We start from the raw sequence: 18649 nt of genomic DNA on the forward strand, positions 1-18649 counted from the left end.
TCGATCAAATGACATAACCAACGATTGGTTAGTGTTCTATCGCCACCATCTGTGCTGGAGTGAAACAGTACAAAATACATGTGTTGTATTTGTTATGGACTTTCTGTGTTACTGACTGGTGTGTTGTTAATAATTTTCGAACAAGGGTTTAAAATATGTATAAAAATTCAAATAACATACTTCTCCCATCCCACCTTTATTCAGAATTGCATCAATAAAGCATAAGATAGGACCTAAGTTGCCCTATCCATGTTGCACCCGGAAGGACATAAGTGCACCGTTTATCAAAACACGAGTTAGCAGCTGCAAATCAAAACAGTATCAGTCATCGATCAATAATAAAACTGATTGATACTACTGACCGATTCATGCAATAAGCGAGCTACATCTGAATCATTTTGGATACTAGAGTTGAAGATATATGCATTGCTCTAAATTAATATCTTTCTAGTTCAAAGAACACTTCCACCTGCAGTGAGTATTTCCCGCCACCCTAACATTATTGAATGCCTCCAGCTAGTTTAGGGTTAGGGTTAGTCTTGTATGCAGTCTTGCATATGTATCTAGTTATTTTCCCAATTACAGTAGCAAGCAAGTCTTGTATCATGCTGGTCCAGTTTGCAAAAGGTGGCTTATCCACCTGTGTGGGGGCGTGGCCTGGAGGGACTGGGGACATGTCACCTGTCACTTTTTCCCCTTGATGTGCTGTGTTTACTGTATTATTTCGTTCAACGTGACTAGTTATAGTATTTTCACCTGTGAATTAGAGGCTTCTGTTGATAACATGTCAGGATGATCGATATGTCCAGATAATTGTAACAGATTCTGTATTCAGCTTGTTTAAACTGTTAAAAATCCCCAGTAATGCCCTTTGCGTCTCTCAAGAGTCTAGACTTACACTGTGCATCTCAAAGCTGGCATTTCTACCTTGACCTTCTATTACTAACTTTTAACGTTTGTCATTTTTGACCCCTCATATCCTCCTCTGTATCAGGCATGTCTCAGGAGAGTCAGCATGGCAAGTGGGCACTCTCGAGCAGTGATGATGACGATGATGACAACTCACACCCTGCTGCTTCCAACAACAGCCCCCCGCCCGGCCAACACAGACCCTCCGACTCCAACCACAACACCCTCAAGATAGACCCCTATCCAAAGCAGGAACCTGCCATACTTCCAGTCGAGGTGAAACCAGAACCATCGCCAGTGCAGGTTCAGACTCCCGCTAACTCTCTCGCCATTGGCTCTGAGGCCAGACAGGCAGCCCAGGGCAGCCAACGGAACCCGGTGAAGTATGAGTCCAGCCCCTCACTCGCTGGCAAGAGGAAGAAAGAGGCAGATGAATCTGGCTGGGCTCTCTCGGACAGTGATGATGATGATGATGATAAGGATAAGGGTCAGAGCTTAGGTCAGAAAGAGCCCCTCAAGAGGTCCAGTCCCAGCCCCAACCCAAAGAGGAAGAAGGTTGAGGTGGATCGGCCACCCAGCCCCCATGGTCGAACCTACTACATCGACGAGCCAGATGACTTCTTTGAGACCAGCGTGCCCCCCGTTAATGACACCTACCGGTTTTACCTCAACAAAGTCACTGGGCTGGAGAAGACTTACAACACCGGGGCTTTGCACATCAAAGGTGAACACTCTCTAAGGGGCCTTCCCCACTCCTTCTCCTTGTCTTAGCTCCTGTATTTGTGCTGATCTGAAAGGGTTAAATGGGGGGCTCAGTCCTCTGGTCAGCTAAAAAGGCATCTGTCATATTGCTTTCAACAACTCCTCATTTTTATATCAGTGCGTTTCAAGGAGAGGAGATGAGGAGAGGAGAAGGAAGTATAATGGTCGGACTGGATGTATTCAGTTTTTTTTTCAATAATGACATATAGACCATCCCTCTATAAAGTCTTTAAATAATGATTCAACTTTTCACCCTCAATTTAGAAATCCTCTCACCTCTGTTTGGGACACTGAAAGAATCGGCTCAGGTATGACATATGATCAACAAAATTTTTTGCTTTTGTTGTTTGTTTTACATTGGCTTTTGAATATGCAAGACAGTTTCCGCTTATTGACTTTCCCTTTCCTGTGTAGTTTAACTACTGCTTTGATATTGCTTGGATGGTTCAGCAGTACCCACCAGAGTTCAGGTAATGCCCTAATTCCTTTTTACTGTTTATATACAGTGAGTGAGTGAGTGAGTAGCATTGCTTCTCCAATGAAAGGAAAGATCATTATGATTCCACACAGGTTTGGGCGATATCCACATTTTCTTATTAACAATATTACTAGATAGAAAATATCACAATATACAATAATATTGTTCATTGCTGGTGGTGGAGACATGCCAGCATCAGCAAAAATGACTGAACTGCAGCGCATAGAATGTATGACTGGTGTTGTAAATAGTCTGGTGAAACAAAGAGACACGTTTTCACTGCTAGATGTGCTTTTCTGTGTTTTAAGCACTTTGAAAGACTATTTTCTTTAAGATAACAATATCACGATATGCTTCATATATCACAATATTTGATAATACGGCCCAACCCTAGATTATACCACTGTTGATGATGGTAATGATTATAGTAAGGTTGTTATTGATGATGATGATGATAATAAGATTGATGATGAAGACTTTGTTCTGTCTATTATTGCAGGGATAAGCCCGTTCTGATTGTCCATGGAGATAAGAGGGAGGCCAAGGCTCGTCTAATCAAGCAGGCCCAGCCCTATGAACATGTCCGCTTCTGCCAGGTACGCTGTCTTTTACTGCAATGTACATTTCTGACCACCAGAGGGTAGCATCAATTCCCACAAAGTTTTGCTTCTGCACTTGCAGCGGAGTGACTGCTAACCCCACACACCATAACAATCAATTTTCTTACAACCATCTGTATTTTCACTCCTGACCTCATTCGATCCTGTAAGCTTTTAAAATATAATTTAAAAGCCTTTGAAGTTATATTTAATTGAATTGATATGATTTAGTTTAATTCATTAAAGTCATTTTCCTGATCTCACTCATAGAGACGCAGTCTCGCAGTCAACCATGGTGCATTACGCTAATTCAACTCCATGGTGCTAAAGTGGATTTATTTGTTTTTATTAACAGGCCAAGCTGGATATTGCCTTTGGAACCCACCACACGTAAGTGTTCTGTTTCTCGTCTCACATCATTCACGATCACATTCTTTCGTTTACATTTAAATTGTTGACATTCAGCAGACGCTTTTATCCAAAGCACCAAGGTACATTTGTCTAAAGTAAGTGAATCATCTATACGTCAGTCATCAGAAGCAAAAATCTATGTTAGGACCAGGTGCCATTGGCAGTCACAATGCTAGAAGAAGGAAGGATAACTTTTTTTTTTAGAGGAACTGTACAGAGGGGTAATAGTCTTTTATAACTCTCTCCCAAAACTAACTCACTAAGTTATTCTCCCTCCCTAAAAAGAACCCTCATAGAAAATAGCAAGAGGAATGATAAAGTAGAGTGAAGGTTCTGATAGGGGTTAGGGATTAAGGCAGCGTTAGGGTTAGGGATTAAGGCAGGGTTAGGGTTAGGTTTAGGGTTAGGTTTAGGGATTAAGTCAGCGTTAGGGTTATGAAGCTGCCAATCACATTTAATTGACTGATGGTTTGAGTCTCACCCATACCCACCCACCCACCCACATGTTACTTTCACCATCCGCATTGTACTCTGTGATCAGCCTAAAGAGCTAAAATCAGAACAACAACAACAACAAACTGTCCATTTGATGTGATGATTAAGGCGAGTGTGAAACTGCTTCGTATTCAGCGTTATCTCTGTTTGTCTCGTACCACTGTATGACTGTGTTTGTCTTCTTAACAATTCAGCTTTATCCAGAGATGTTGAGGTGTTAAAGTTGAACAAGCCTATGTCTCCATCACTGCATATTTATGACTTTGACGTCTGATGCTTTCCTCCCTGCTGAAGAGTTTTCTATGTTTTATTCAGCCATGGGAAGATTGAAGGGAATCGGGGGTGTATACTGTAGGATATAATTTGATCTCCCTTAAACGAGAGCAGCTCCCTTGCTTTTTAGGGAATAGAATATTGATGCAGAGATTGGCATAATCCTCTCCTCACACACCTGTCTCCCCACGATAGGGTTTTACCCTGCGTTGCTGGAGGAGAGCGTATGTTCATTGAATAATGATGTTTTTCTTTGCGGAGCTCGGAAGGATTTATCAAATCCCCTGAAACGTTGTACCCCAGTGTGCCGTCCATAAAGAGCATTTATAGTCCATACATTCAGCAGGCTGTATTTTCTAACGCCATTTCTCGCCGAGCTGGAAGGGCACAAAGTAATTTTTTCAAGACAAATGTTTCACTTTCTCAACACAATGTTCAGCTAACACAGAGCTTAGTTAAATTCAGCTCATGAATTCCGTATATCCACTCAGAATGCCCATGCAGCTGTGATCATCTGATCTTACTCCCAGAAGACTCATTATTCTTAGGGATCTGAGGAATTATTTTCGTCTTGTCTTCTCTTTTAACAATGTTCATAGGAGGATTCCAATCTTATAGTATAGGCAAATTGCCCATGCAGTGTAATTCTGAGAATAAGCTTTGAATTACTTGTTGATAATGGGACAGGTCAGGTGGTCATGAATTGTTCATGTCCGTAATTGCTCTGTATCTCTGGTATAAGGGTCAGGTGACCCTGGAGGGTTCATGGATTCAGTTATGAACTTAAATGTCTTAAGAAGTGTATTGTTCCTTCTTGTGTTACGTTATTCAGAACATTGTTGATGCTGTTGCGTTGAGACTAACGTGGATGGATAGGTTTATAGATAAAACGCCGTTCACTGAACTAGAGCAAAACTTCCATCCTGGTTTTCTCAGAAAGATGATGCTGCTGTGGTACGAGGAAGGGTTCCGAGTGGTCATCCTCACCTCCAACCTCATCAGAGCTGACTGGTACCAGAAGACACAGGGGTGAGTCTCTTCATCATCATCATCATCATCATCATCATCGTCATCGTTTCATTGTCTACATTATCAAATACATTCTCACAGTACTCAGCACTTTTGTTGGGCATTCATCAAGTAAATCTACAGTTTGTACACTCAGTTTGGCCTCTCCTAGGCACTCATAATTGTTTCATGTTGAATTCCTGTTTTCCACACTTGTACAGTGTAATAAGAGGGGCTCTTTGAAGTTGCTGGTTCAAGTAGTTCAAGTTAGCACTTTGAGCGAATGCATAACAAGCACCTTACAAGTTTGCATAATGAATAGAAAGCGCCTTACAGGGTTACACATTTGTATCGCTTTATTCATGAAGGACCGAAGAAGTAGAAGTCTCATATTTGAAATTAATGGCTGTCATTTACCAATGTTAATAACATATTCTCTGCTGGTTTCCATGACAACCTCCGCAGCAGCAGCAGCGACTTGGAGAATGTTGAAATGTAATAACTGGGTCACTGAATTTTTAACTATGTCCCCCACCTATTTTGGCATAATACATATTTGATGGGTTACAGCTTGTCAATTGATTTCTCATTAGACCAAAGTAATTAGATTTTGTTTGGAACATGTGTTATAGTTTATCACTTCAGAAGGGTTAGGGTTATGTTGAACTCATAGCATATCAATATTGTCCTGCAAAATGTTTCTCTCATCTAGAATAAACTTTCTTTGACTAACTCTTATCCATCCAACACTTCATATATAACTGTCGACTCCCCACTCATCGACTGTAAAATATTCTTTATTTGACTCACAAATGATCCTTATCTCCCTCCATCACTTAATTTCCTTTTTCACTTTTTCACTAGCTGACCTTTGACCCCAGCCCCATGAGAGAACTCAGAGGTTGTTAGAGGGCAGCAATTAGTTTTGCCCACTCTCTCCTGTGCTGTACTTCCAACCCATGTTCAATATCCTCCTTATTAAACCGAATATCTTTCTATCTCTCTCTCTTCCCCCCCCTCTGTCTGTCCATTCACCCTGAAGAGGTACTGAAGGTGTGTGTCTCTCTGGGTCCTTGTGTTGAAGGTGGCTCAGGGGCAGAGAGCGGGGGTTTTAATCTGACGAATGCCAGTCTTTTGCCCCTGATTGGTGTTCACCAATCATTTATTGTCATGAAGACACATGTATAACACGGCCATGCTGAACTGTGGTTAGACCACTCTAAGGAGCCAGCGGCGTGAGAGGCATGAGAGGATGTCTGACAGCGGTCCATATTGATGGGTTCTGTAACTGTAACCTCTTGTCATTTCACATTAGTCAGTCTGGAGTCTGGACCACACACACACACACACACATTCAAGGCGAGTCAAGGAGTCTTGTCTTCACTGAAGTTCCAGTTTCTGTGACATGTTCAATGAAGTAGCACTCGACAGGCTATTGTTTCTGACGTAGGGAGTCAGCGTAATTACTCTTTCCACTGAAATTGCTTTTTCTTTTATTTCTCCTTGTTCGTAATGGCAGATGTGAGAGAGAGTCTTACAGCCTTACAGTATTTTTTTCATTTCATTTCATTTTTTTTTTTTTCTGTTCAATATCACTTCAACCTTGCTGTCAACCACTTTCAAGTTCTCTGGTGAATGAAATGAGTGTTATTGCAAATATATCATTGTCTGTGATGGATAGTGTTTTTATTGACCTCTCTGCTTTAGGCTGTGGATGAGCCCCCTGTATCCACGGTTACCAGACGGGAGCCCAGAGAGTGAGGGGGAGTCGCCCACCTTCTTCAAACGGGACCTCCTGGCGTACCTCGGCTCCTACCGTTCCCCCGAACTTAGTGACTGGATCCAGCGAATCAAAGAACATGACCTGTCTGAGACCAGGTGAGACATACTGTAAGTCTCTATACATCTGTATGTCAGAGACCAGGTGAGACATAAGTCCTCTATACATCTGTATGTCTGAGACCAGGTGAGACATAAGTCCTCTATACATCTGTATGTCTGAGACCAGGTAAGAGAATTTTAGAGAATTTGAAAGACTTAATATTGCATTTGCTGATAAGATGCTGACTGTTTACAGTCAGCATCTTATGAAGAAATTTGCAAGAATTTGTAAAAGATGCAGTCTGCCACTCATTTATATCATCCTCCTCTACCTCTTCTTCCTTTCCTCCTCTCCCACCTCCAGAGTGTATCTGATAGGTTCAACTCCTGGGAGGTACCTGGGGTCAGACATGGACAGGTGGGGTCACCTGAGGTTGAGAAAGGTACAGTAAGAAAGCAGTTTCTGCTCCTTTCTCTTGCACCCACAACAATAGGAACGTTGTATGTGGTTTAAACCCCTTTCAATATTTAATGAAGCTCACACTGTCTGTACAGTTTGTGCCTCTAAAGTGCCTCTTTTCTAATACTTTTTTCTAATACTTTTTTTCCAACCCTGCCCTCTATCCCGTGTGTGCATTCTTTAGCTGTTGCATGATCACACGCAGCCCATTCCCAATGAAGAGAAATGGCCCGTTATTGGCCAATTCTCCAGCATCGGTTCCATGGGACTGGACAAGACCAAATGGCTGGCGGGGGAGTTCCAGCGCACCCTGACCACACTGGGCAAATCCTCTCACCGCCCAGATCCCCCTGTGCACTTGGTATGTGCCTAAAACACCCACTGTAACCTCTCCCTTCCCTCTCCTCTGATTGCCTAACCAAAAGCCTTCTGCCCATCATTGTTCATCTGTTTCATGGTTGTTAGTGATAATGACCCTTGGGTTAGAGACAGCACATATGGGATAATTAGAAGAAAGTGTTGCAGCCCTCGGCAGTATTTATATAAAGTAGTCCCGACTGATTTTATTAAAACAAAGTTTCAGTGAGTGTGTGAGTGTGTGAGTGTGTGAGTGTGTGAGTGTGTGTGTGTGTGTGTGTGTGTGTGTGTGTGTGTGTGTGTGTGTGTGTGTGTACCACCCCCCCCGGTCACCCAACCAACAGCACCTGACAGAAATATGTTTGCATTTCTGTTCTGTTGTACATTTTGATGGTTATTAGCTCAGTCATTATGCAAAGCAACGTAATCCCACCGCTCTAATCACGGTAACGCAGGGGAACATGGAGTGACAAACAAACAATTATCCACTGTCGTTGCTACAAATGCATTTTCCCATAATGCTCATGCTCATCGTCAGCCAAGAAAATGTCTCTCAGCCATATGAGATTAAGTGAATTTGGAAATATTGTTATGTCATATATATATATATATATATATATATATATATATATATATATATCATCACTTCTTGTTAGCAGTTCGATAGAAACCATTCCTGGGGATGTCAAGTGAGAATATGTTCCTTTTGATTTTTCGGTTTCTCATAGATATTTGGTCCCCGGTGCATCCTTCAGTAAATGTCAATGGAAAAGTCACGGCACCACACAGAGTGCTCACCCCCTGTGACCCACGCGCGCGCCACCTCTAAAAATAGAGGCCGTCTTCACATGAACTCTCCCTAATCACATACTGTGTACTCTATATTATTTATCAGATGCTGGTGTTGTGATACTTTTGGTAGTCTGATGGGATGATTGACAGGTGTTGTGTGTTCCTCAGGTGTACCCCTCGGTGGACGACGTGAGAACCAGTCTGGAGGGCTACCCAGGTGAACACTCTCTCCTCTAATCTTATGACGGGGTTTCAGGTGGCGTAGTCGGTTTGGAGCCTGGTGCTAGTGAGTGGCATCGACAGTTGAGGGTTTGATTCCCACACAGTGCACATTAACTGAATGTATGTTGTAAGTGGCTGTGGATAACAGGATCCCACCATGTGCATACAGAAAGCTTTAGAAAGCTTTTCAGATGAGGGTTGTGTTGTCACGTTTGTGGTGGAGACTGGAGTAATCATTGGTGGTTAGTATCAGAATGTCATACGACAGTGTTATGAAGTCTGTATAACCGCATTGTGAAGGCTGCTGTACATGTCGGCCTGCGTTGGAACGGTTGTCTCACTGTTTTCTCCTGTTGTTTTGTCCAGCCGGTGGCTCCTTACCCTACAGCATCCAGACGGCTCAGAAACAACTCTGGCTTCACTCCTACTTCCAGTAAGTCTGGCTTCCAGAACAATCCCTGATCAAAGTCAAGGCAACGTGCTGTATCATGCTGCTGTTGAGACAGGCGAAACAGAAGAACGTCATTGTTAGTCATTGTTAGCCATTTCGCTATGACCTTCATTCACAATATGGGTCTCCAGTGATCATGTAATGTCTGACAGTGGATTTGCTTTCATAGCAATGAGTCAAACTAATATTTGCAGAACACAAGAGTGGACTGCATTTTCCCCTCGAGGCCTCTGTGCTGTCAAGCTATCATTTCATTGAGCAAACAGAGTCATTGACAATAAACCCTCATCTGAAAAGCTTTCTAAATGAACAAGAAGTGTTTGGTTAATAATAAGGGATATAGCTTCCTAGAGGCCTAAGTAGAGTATTTGTGTTGAAGTTTGTTTTCGATGCTTGGGTCAATATTGCGTTTCCCCCCCCCCCCATGGTCACAGTTTGGATGTGGGTTTGGAAAGCTGATCCTATATATTTTACCTGGAGTAAGTTTGTGTGTGTGTCTGTGTGTCTCTGTCTGTGTCTGTCTGTCTGTGTGTCTGTCTGTGTGTGTGTCTGTGTCTGTGTCTGTGTTCTGTGATGTGTAGTCGCTGGCAAGCTGAGACAACAGGGCGGAGTCACGCCATGCCACACATCAAAACCTACATGAGAACGTCGCCGGACTTCACACAACTTGCCTGGTTTCTCGTCACAAGGTGTGCGTGCGTGCATGTGTGTGTGCGTGCCTGCCTGCCTGCGTGTGTGCGTGCGTGGAGATTAGAACACAGCCAAAGACTGTAGTTGCCTAGGAACCCCCTTTTAAGAGCTGGGATGCGGATTGTTTACAAGCACTCAGAGATACTTCTCAGGTGTAAGTGTGATGATGTCTTTATCATCACGAAACCTATTGTGTCCCTGTTAAAGGATGCTCGTTGAGAGAGGTTCCCTAGTCTAGCAAACGCTTTGATGTTCAGGGGCCGACCTTGAACGAGACATGAAAAGCAAAACCCCTTGAAGAGTAACTCTCTAAAGTTCCCTACTTTTATTTATTTATGTCTTGAACAACTTTGATGCAAGTAGACTCTGAAAAATCTCACTGTTGTGTTCTTGCCCAATAGACTTCCAGCCCAGAGAGGAGTGAGATGTTTGTGTGCTCTCCTATCTGCACTTATTTACTCATGGACTGATACTACACAAGTGTATATTATGTAAAGTGTAAACCTTCTGCTATCTCTATGGTTCACACTTCCATGTCATTTAAGCCCTGGTTGTAGCAGCTCAGTGATAACCTGCTGGAACCATGTATACTGAAACGTGTATGCACTCACTGCATGTATGTCGCTTTGGATAAAAAGGTGTGTGTGTGTGTGTGTGTGTGTGTGTGTGTGTGTGTGTGTGTGTGTGTGTGTGTGTGTGTGTGTGTGTGTGTGTGTGTGTGTGTGTGTGTGTGTGTGTGTGTACTGTACACCTCTTCGCCATAGTGCTGTCACGATACCAACATTTTGACTTCGATACCGATCCCAGCTTAAGTATCACAATGTCTATCCTTAAACGGTACCACTGCAAAAAGAAAACAAAATTTGTAATTCGTAGGCCTAGTCCTTGTCACACCAGCCATGAAGTCCGTTAACCTTTAAGGGTGGCATGGGAAGGGAAATTATGTCCTGGGTCTGTCCAGTCTCAATGTTGCTACAACCTAAAATGCCGACTCCTGTGTCTTGAAAATTCCTCACTTTATTCTGTACTTCCTAGCGCTGTAGCACGTATTGTGCCTTTTCATGTCAGTTCTCCTGGTTATTTCGTGCCTAATCTCCGCTATTTCCTGCTGCCTGTCGCGTGTGTGAAAAGCTGCTCATTTAGGGATGAGAGCTTAGGTTTTAATGCTGTCGTAGAGCATATTCATGTTTAACTAATCAATTAAACGGTTGGCTGCGTACAATCTGCATGTGTTACGAGGAGGGAAGCAGAGAGGAGCAAAAGCACTAGTGTAGGTAGGCTTATGCTGTAGCCACAGTCCGTATCACAGCGTGGATTTAGAAGACGATATCCCGCTCAGCTCAAAGGAAATTCTGCGTCAGGCACTAAACCAGCTCTAAAAATGTTTTAAAAAGAGTACAGAACTGTTTTCAAAGCAGCTGGGTATCGAGATACTTTTCTAGGTCGTTCAACACTACTTCACCACGTATGCCCTAGCTAACATTGTGTGTGTGTGTTGTGTTGCGGGTGGGTGGGTGTGTGTGTGTGTGTGGGATGTGTTGCGTGCGTGCGTGCGTGCGTGTGTGTCTGAGTCTGATGTGTGATCCATCTCCCCAGCTCTAACCTGTCCAAAGCTGCTTGGGGGGCTCTCGAGAAGAACAACACCCAGGTGATGGTGCGCTCATATGAGCTTGGAGTGCTGTACCTCCCCTCTGCCTTTGTAAGTCACATACACACACACGCACACAATTACAATTTTACACAAAGGAACTACCACTTATTTTCTGTAACCCAGAATGTGCCCCTTTCCTTTCTTTTCCATCTACATCTATCATCGTGTCATTCATCCTTCTTGTCAGGGCAAACCTTAGAATTCCCTCGAAAGTTGCTTAGCAACAGTCTTGTTCTGTTTTTCAGCACAATCAACATGTATGAAGGTGCCTCTCAGTGGTCAGGGGAGAGTTCTGTTATTTATTTAAGAACAGCGTACTTAGCTTACCCCTGTGGTCATCTGACTGTTTTCTGATGTAGGACAAGTCTGGTTTTGGGAGAGGCCCAGTATAGGGTGGGGTGGCTGAAGTTTGATGGAGTAATAGTTTGATAGAAGTGACAATTTCATGTGCTTTGGATTCCACATCACAAAAACAGAAACGACCAAAGTATTTGCCAGCACAGACAGTAAGTATGCTAATGGATTTATTTTATTAAAAGTAAATCTGCCAGAATGATTGAACATGAACAAACAAGAGGAAGTGGACACTTTCCTATTGCTAGAAACACTATTTTGTTTCTTTTGTGTGTAAAACTCTGATTAGATTCTCAAGGAGCAGGACGAAACAGAAAATGGCAGCCTTCTTAATGCGTTTGTGGAACAATTCCTTCTCTCTGCTGAATAGGCTGGGAGCAGCTGTTTCTAGTGTGTTGTTCTCATTGTGCGTTCTCTCTGTACCCTGTAAGTGACAATAACAAACCATTCCATGTCCTTGGTTTAATACAGCAGTTCAGCCGAGCATTGTGTGTGTGGGTGTCTCACCACAACTCTCTGAACTCACAAGTCTGTGGGTGGATTGACAGATAGTTGGATGGATGAATAGATACATAAACAGAGCAATTGATTGATTTATTGATGATCTCCTTTACCTGTATCCATTAATTTCATTGATGGCATGAATGCCAGCCAACTCCATCTCATTTTCCAGAAACACACGTAGCCTACCATGCTAACCTTAAAGATTGACAGTTTGTGTATTGTGCCAGGTGGTTTCAGTTAATTCCTGTCTTTTACATTTCACATTTTAGACATTTAGCAGACGCCTTTATCCAAAGCGACTTACAACAACTACATTTCTCTAACTAAGTGAATCATCTATACATCAGTCGTCAGAAAAGCACATTTATGCTAGGACCAGGGGCCAATAGCAGTCACAATGCTAGAAGAAGGAAGAATTATTTATTTTTTTACTTACTATCTGCACTGAACAGATATATTTCTTCATATGGTTCACCATCACTCGTTGCTCCTGCATTCATGCTGCGCCCCAGCAACTTTCTATTCTTCCCAAAAAAACTAAAAAACTCAGCTCCCAGCCTGGCAGCTTATTAACCAATGACATGCTGACTCTATGGCGACATCACGCTGCCTTAGCTGCTGGAGGGCGGAGTGTTCTGAGCCCAGATAAATTGTTAAATTAGTAACTCCAGGGTCTCGAACAAGTCTCTTGTCTCTTTCTGCACACGTTTAGCTACTGCCAGGGAGTTGGGCCGCATTCCAATAGTGTTTAATATCTTCCTTTCCTTCTCTTCTTCACTTGTCTCTCTTTCCTCAAAAACAGTGATCTATGACAACGGTGCAGTGTGAGGTAACAGCACCTAGTCCAGGGCTGGATGACCGCCTGCCATACTGTAGGTGACTGCGTTGTGGTCACCGTGGTCTGTTCCTTTCATGTGCTGTACCTGTGATCTCTACAGAGGCAAAGGAGACAAGGTCACAAGGAATTGGATCCTGAGACTGTTACCACCCAGTCTTTGTAGTGAAAGAATTGGAACTCAATCCCAGTGAGGCAGAAGAGAGATCAGTCTGTGTGGCTGTTTTTTTTTTATTCTATACCTTTCACAGCCTTTCCCCATGGCTCTCAGTTTCCTTCAAGGTTAGAGACAATCTCTTTCAAAGTCAAAATCTCTGCGGTACACAATCCTCTCAAGAGTGCATCAGACAGAGCTGTGAGTATGAGTTCTTAGATGTTTTTCTACTGGCCCTGCCTGCTTGTTGAAATGCAGAGTGTGAAGAGTCTCCTGAGCTTCTGAAGGGGGGGCAAACCAGCTGCTTCCCTCCTTTCAAGCCCTGCACTTATTGTGTCTCTAGAAATGTGTCATGCATTTCCCTACAATGGACTATCCAGTACATTCCCAGATTTAGTGTCACTGGACTCTGTAACTGATCAGATTTGGTCTGATTAGTTCATCCAAACACTTAACAGTTGATGGTTGGGTATAAAAGAGAATGGAAGCATTTGTTCTTTCTGCTTGGCTCAGAAGCTCTAAGCCATATTGGCCATGAGGATTCTCTTTCTCTCTCTTTCTCTCTCTTTTTCTTTCTCTCTCTCTCTCTTTCTCTCTCTCTCTCTCTCTCTCCCCTCCCCCCTCATTTACCATGGGTGCCTCACCAGAGAGGACATCACCAAAATTGGTGACCTGAGAGAGCAGGTCAGCTGGACATCAGCAGATGACTTGACTGCAGGGACCGGGGGGGTCACATCCCTCCAGCTGATGCAGCGGGTCATTGAGGGGGTTTATGAGGCTCTTCTGGGCTCCTTCCGAGTGACACTGCAAGGGTTGACCAAGCATGACCAGTTGGGGGGTGGAATGCAGCAGGCACATCGCCACCCATCACTGTCACTGCTGTGATGGAGGATGAGCCATCAGGGGTGGTCTGTGTTATCCTTTCAGACACCGCAGCTGGGGGCAGCTTCGCACAGGTTAGCAAGAAGGCGCTGTATGTGGTGGCTGTCAAGGTCTTTCACCAATAGAGTTTGAGTGATGTAGAGGCTTGGGGCCTGACATTACCCAGAAAATGATGCTGGCGCACCCTGTCTGAACCTCCCATAAAGAAGCGCACCGCTGATCTACAGTGGGGGATTATTCACGGGGCTATCGCAACAAACTGACACACGGCCCCCCTTGGTCCAACAGTGGGGAGGGAATGTTCTTTTTGTGGCCAGGAGGAGACTTTGGAGCATCTGGTGTTTAGCTGTGCTAGGCTAGAGGATTTGGGGTGCTATTTGGGGGTGCTACAGGGGTGGTGTACTGGGCTTGGGAGTGGGTTCTCTAGGGGCCTGTTTGTTGCAGGGCATATGTACTGTACAGTACACGGTTCCGAGTAGGAAGATGGTCTGCCTGCTCTACGTGATGGGTCAGGCTGAGGTAGCTATTTGGAAGAGCTGGAAAAACAGGATTCTGGGGGCAGGGGCAGTGATGGTGGGAATGGTGAGGGGGGGGGGGGGGATGATTGAGTCTGTTTGTATAGCATGCATTTTGTGATAGAGCATTTCTGAATTTACCAGTTTTTTTTTTTATTAGAATTTGAAATTGAATGTAACATTTTAGACTATTTTATTATTATGTTTTTGCCTTTTGTAATCAATTTATTCTCAGGTGTTCTGTCCTCCCTCCGTCATCCATAATGGTTTATATTTCCTCTCCTTTCAGAATATGACCACCTTCCCTGTCAATAGGAATCAATTTCCTGCCAATACTTCCTCCGCCTCATTTCCTGTACCTTTTGACCTGCCTCCTAAACGCTACTCAAGTACAGGTAATTATAGTTTCTCCGTCATTTGAAGGTGTGTGCGTGTGCGTGTGCGTGTGCGTGTGCGTGTGCGTGCTAATCACTATAAGCGCTCTATACGCGTTTATCAGGATAAGGAGGAGACTGTGACAGTCCTTTACTCTGACTCATTTTGTAGTAATTGCCTTCTGTCGAACGTTGAGATCTCAGAAAACCTGCCGCCTCAAACTGTCTCCTGGCAAATGTTAATTGGCTAACATTTACAGCAGGAGCTTGGAATCAAATCTCGAGAGCAGAAAGGTCTTTCCAAAGTAAATTCCGACGTCCCCTCTGGCCTGTGAGTCAGTCTGGAACAGTGTCTCTGCCGTCACCTACTCAGGCGGTAATGACACCGCAATGCCCCGGGGGGATATCTTGCAGAGTCTTGTCATGGATACTGTACCGCTCCAATGTTCTCTGGTCAATCAAGCCCGTGACTGGATGAAACTGATTGTTTTATAATAAGTGGTTGTCTGAGGAATCAGTCTCAGTAGGGAGAGACTCTGGCTGGCTGGCTGTCGTGGTGTTGAATAGTTAGAAGTGCTGTACTCGGAAGACGTAATGATGTCCCTATTATTTTCTCCACTGAGACAGAAAAGGTGAAGGCAGCTGATGATCATGTTGTTGAGTGAGAGAGGGATTCAAGGCAAGCACCCTGACTCTGTCAGACGAGTGTCAGTTATAGGATCCAACGTGCAGCCATGAAGATGAGGGCCAAAAAACAGCGGGCTGTCTGTCTCATAGTGACTACGGAGCGATGGGAACAATTCGACTGAAAATGGCAGAAATACAGACTTTCAGTAGTGCTGTGATGCAGTCTGTCACTCTCCCTCCTGGCTTCCCAGATCCCTCTGTTGGAGTGTATTTCTCCTGCGAGCAACTTCCTGTGGAGGTTTATAAACTATAACTATAACTATAAACTCTATAAACTATAAACATCTCCTTCTCTCTACCTCACATAAGGCACAGTAGAACGATTCGGACCGGTTGCGCAAAAGAAAGTTTATCGACTCCTCCGAAGTGTTGAAATATAAAACAAGTGATGATTAAAGAAAGACTTCTGAATATAAACACCCCCCCCCCCCCCCCCCCCCCCACATTGCAGAGAAAACCGCCCGAGTCAAAGTATTACCCACAAACACGCTATTTGCTGTTTGTCTCATCTTGTGATGTATGTGTACTGGTCTCCTGCTTGATTGCATCTGCCTGTCTAATTGCGATTGTGAGGCTGCTGGGTAATCATGGCACAGCAGGTCCTCCAGCTTCGCTTCTGCCACTCGTCCCCTCCCCGACCTTTAATCATCACACCGACGGTAACCAACGGTAACTGGGCGGCGGCAGTCGCCGAGGGGTGTCATCAACTTATGGCCCAGAGCAGCGGAACCCTGCCTCCATGGCGACTCTTATTATTGACGGGATCAGGTGGAGGTGGAGGTGTAGCTGGAGCTGTAGGTGAAGGTGTAGGTAGGTTGTGGGTGTAGGTGCGAGCGTTAGCCGCCGCCTGCTGTGTTAACGGTAATGGTCTAGCAACAAGTGTGCAAAAGGTCTTCGGTGCACTGCAGTTACTGCTGGACTGGCTAGCCACTGACCCTGAACTTAGCGAAGCAGAGCAGTCTGGTCTGTTATAACAGCCAGTTGGTCTGACACAAGCACTGGCAGGGTACTGTAGCAGTGCAGCCACCACAGGCTGGTCTGTTATAACAGCCAGTTGGTCTTACACAAGCACTGGCAGGGTACTGTAGCAGTGCAGCTGCCACAGTCTGGTCTGTTATAACAGCCAGTTGGTCTTACACAAGCACTGTCAGGGTACTGTAGCAGTGCAGCCACCACAGTCCTGTCTGTTATAACAGCCAGTTGGTCTTACACAAGCACTGTCAGGGTACTGTAGCAGTGCAGTCGCCACAGTCTGGTCTGTTATAACAGCCAGTTGGTCTTACACAAGCACTGTCAGGGTACTGTAGCAGTGCAGCCGCCACAGTCTGGTCTGTTATAACAGCCAGTTGGTCTTACACAAGCACTGTCAGGGTACTGTAGCAGTGCAGCCACCAGTCTGGTCTGTTATAACAGCCAGTTGGTCTTACACAAGCACTGTCAGGGTACTGTAGCAGTGCAGCCATCACAGTCTACCCGCCTACCTATCTTCTAACACACTGGGACTTTAAGGGGCTACATTCATTATTTTGAATCTTTTGAAGTGGTAGAAATGTGTCTGCCGGTTCAGTTCATTATATGATAAATCCATACATACTTTATAGATATCTAAAATATAATTGCAGTCCTTATTTGGTCACTAACTCTCGGACGGTAGCTTTAGACAGATTGTTCACAGGCAATATCATTTGTTGACTCTTGATAGCGTTTTACTGTGGAGAGGGAGTGATGTTCTCAGGCTGAGGACAGAGAAAGATTGTACGATTTTCATTGGTGGGAAGGGAACAGGGGAGATAATAGGCTGTTTCTTGATTGATTTAGCCTGCTAAGCACCATGGCAACCAAACACAGCTAGGCAGTAGCTTTCAGTAAATCTGTGTTTCTAAATGCTTCTTTTGTAAAAATGTTTTCCGAATTAGAAGTAAAAGTACAAAACATTGCGTCCAAACCCAATTACATTTGTGTGTGGTCCTTTTATATTCCCTATCACCCCTTGCCCCTGTCTCCACTGAAACACCTTATTGTTGCCTAGGACAAAGAAAAGGTCATTATCTGCGCAGTGCACACAGCGTATTTTGTGTGTGTGTGTGTGTGTGTGTGTGTGTGTGTGTGTGTGTGTGTGTGTGTGTGTGTGTGTGTGTGTGTGTGTGTGTGTGTGTGTCAGAGAGAAAAGTGTGGTTTACAGTAACCTAGTTGTAAGTCTGTTTCTGCCTTGGCCAACTCCTTTATGGCGACAACCAGGCGAGTTAATTAAATTCTATATGGATAATATATGTTTTTAATGTAATGTTGTGTTGTGTCCACAGATCAGCCATGGATCTGGAATATTCCTTACAGCCAGGCTCCAGATACTCATGGCAACATCTGGGTCCCCTCCTGAACACATTCACATAAACATGACACCCTGGACCTCCCGGCATCAGGTTCACACATATACACACACACACACACACAATCTCACACACACACATAATCTCACACATACACACACACAATCTCACATGCACAATCTCACACATACACACACACAATCTCACACATAATCACATACCCACACACACACACACACACACACACACACACACGCACCTTCACTCCTACTCTTTCTCTCTCTCCCCTTAATTGACTATTGTTTGTATCTCTGACCTGAGGGTGTCTCCTGTCATAAACTGCAATAAGGTGCTCACATGAGAAAGTACAGCTCTCCTGTCTCCCTGTAGAGTAGTATATAACACTCTATGTCTACAGCAGCTCAACATCGTCCAATAGTATTATAACGATAGTCTTGAAAATTATCATTTATTTGTAGCTTTTTTGACCGTGATTGCCATTGCATCATTTTGTATTATTGTACTTTTTTTTTTACTATACTGTATCCTCACAAACATTGTCATTTGTAATTAAAAGATACATTTTTTCCAGTATGATGACTCCTGATTATGTGTAGCATAGAGATCAACCATCTACT

At 44.0% G+C, this 18649-nt stretch overlaps 1 protein-coding gene across 1 annotated transcript; it reads left to right on the plus strand.

Annotated features, from left to right (window-relative positions):
• The first annotated feature begins 296 nt into the window (after window positions 1-296).
• On the plus strand, window positions 297-18599 carry tdp1 (tyrosyl-DNA phosphodiesterase 1). The gene is made up of 16 exons (XM_083684489.1): window positions 297-474; window positions 995-1633; window positions 1936-1979; window positions 2086-2141; window positions 2649-2745; window positions 3104-3138; window positions 4864-4956; window positions 6643-6813; window positions 7121-7199; window positions 7401-7577; window positions 8534-8582; window positions 8954-9020; window positions 9620-9727; window positions 11325-11427; window positions 14913-15018; window positions 17988-18599. Exons 2-16 carry the CDS (start codon window positions 997-999, stop codon window positions 18059-18061), a joined length of 1896 nt encoding a protein of 631 aa, XP_083540615.1. The 5' UTR covers window positions 297-474; window positions 995-996; the 3' UTR covers window positions 18062-18599.
• The last annotated feature ends 50 nt before the right edge of the window (window positions 18600-18649 follow it).

The sequence above is a fragment of the Argentina silus genome (genome assembly GCF_951799395.1).
Source record: "Argentina silus genome assembly, chromosome: 14".
In the NCBI taxonomy this organism is placed as follows: Eukaryota; Metazoa; Chordata; class Actinopteri; order Argentiniformes; family Argentinidae; genus Argentina; species Argentina silus.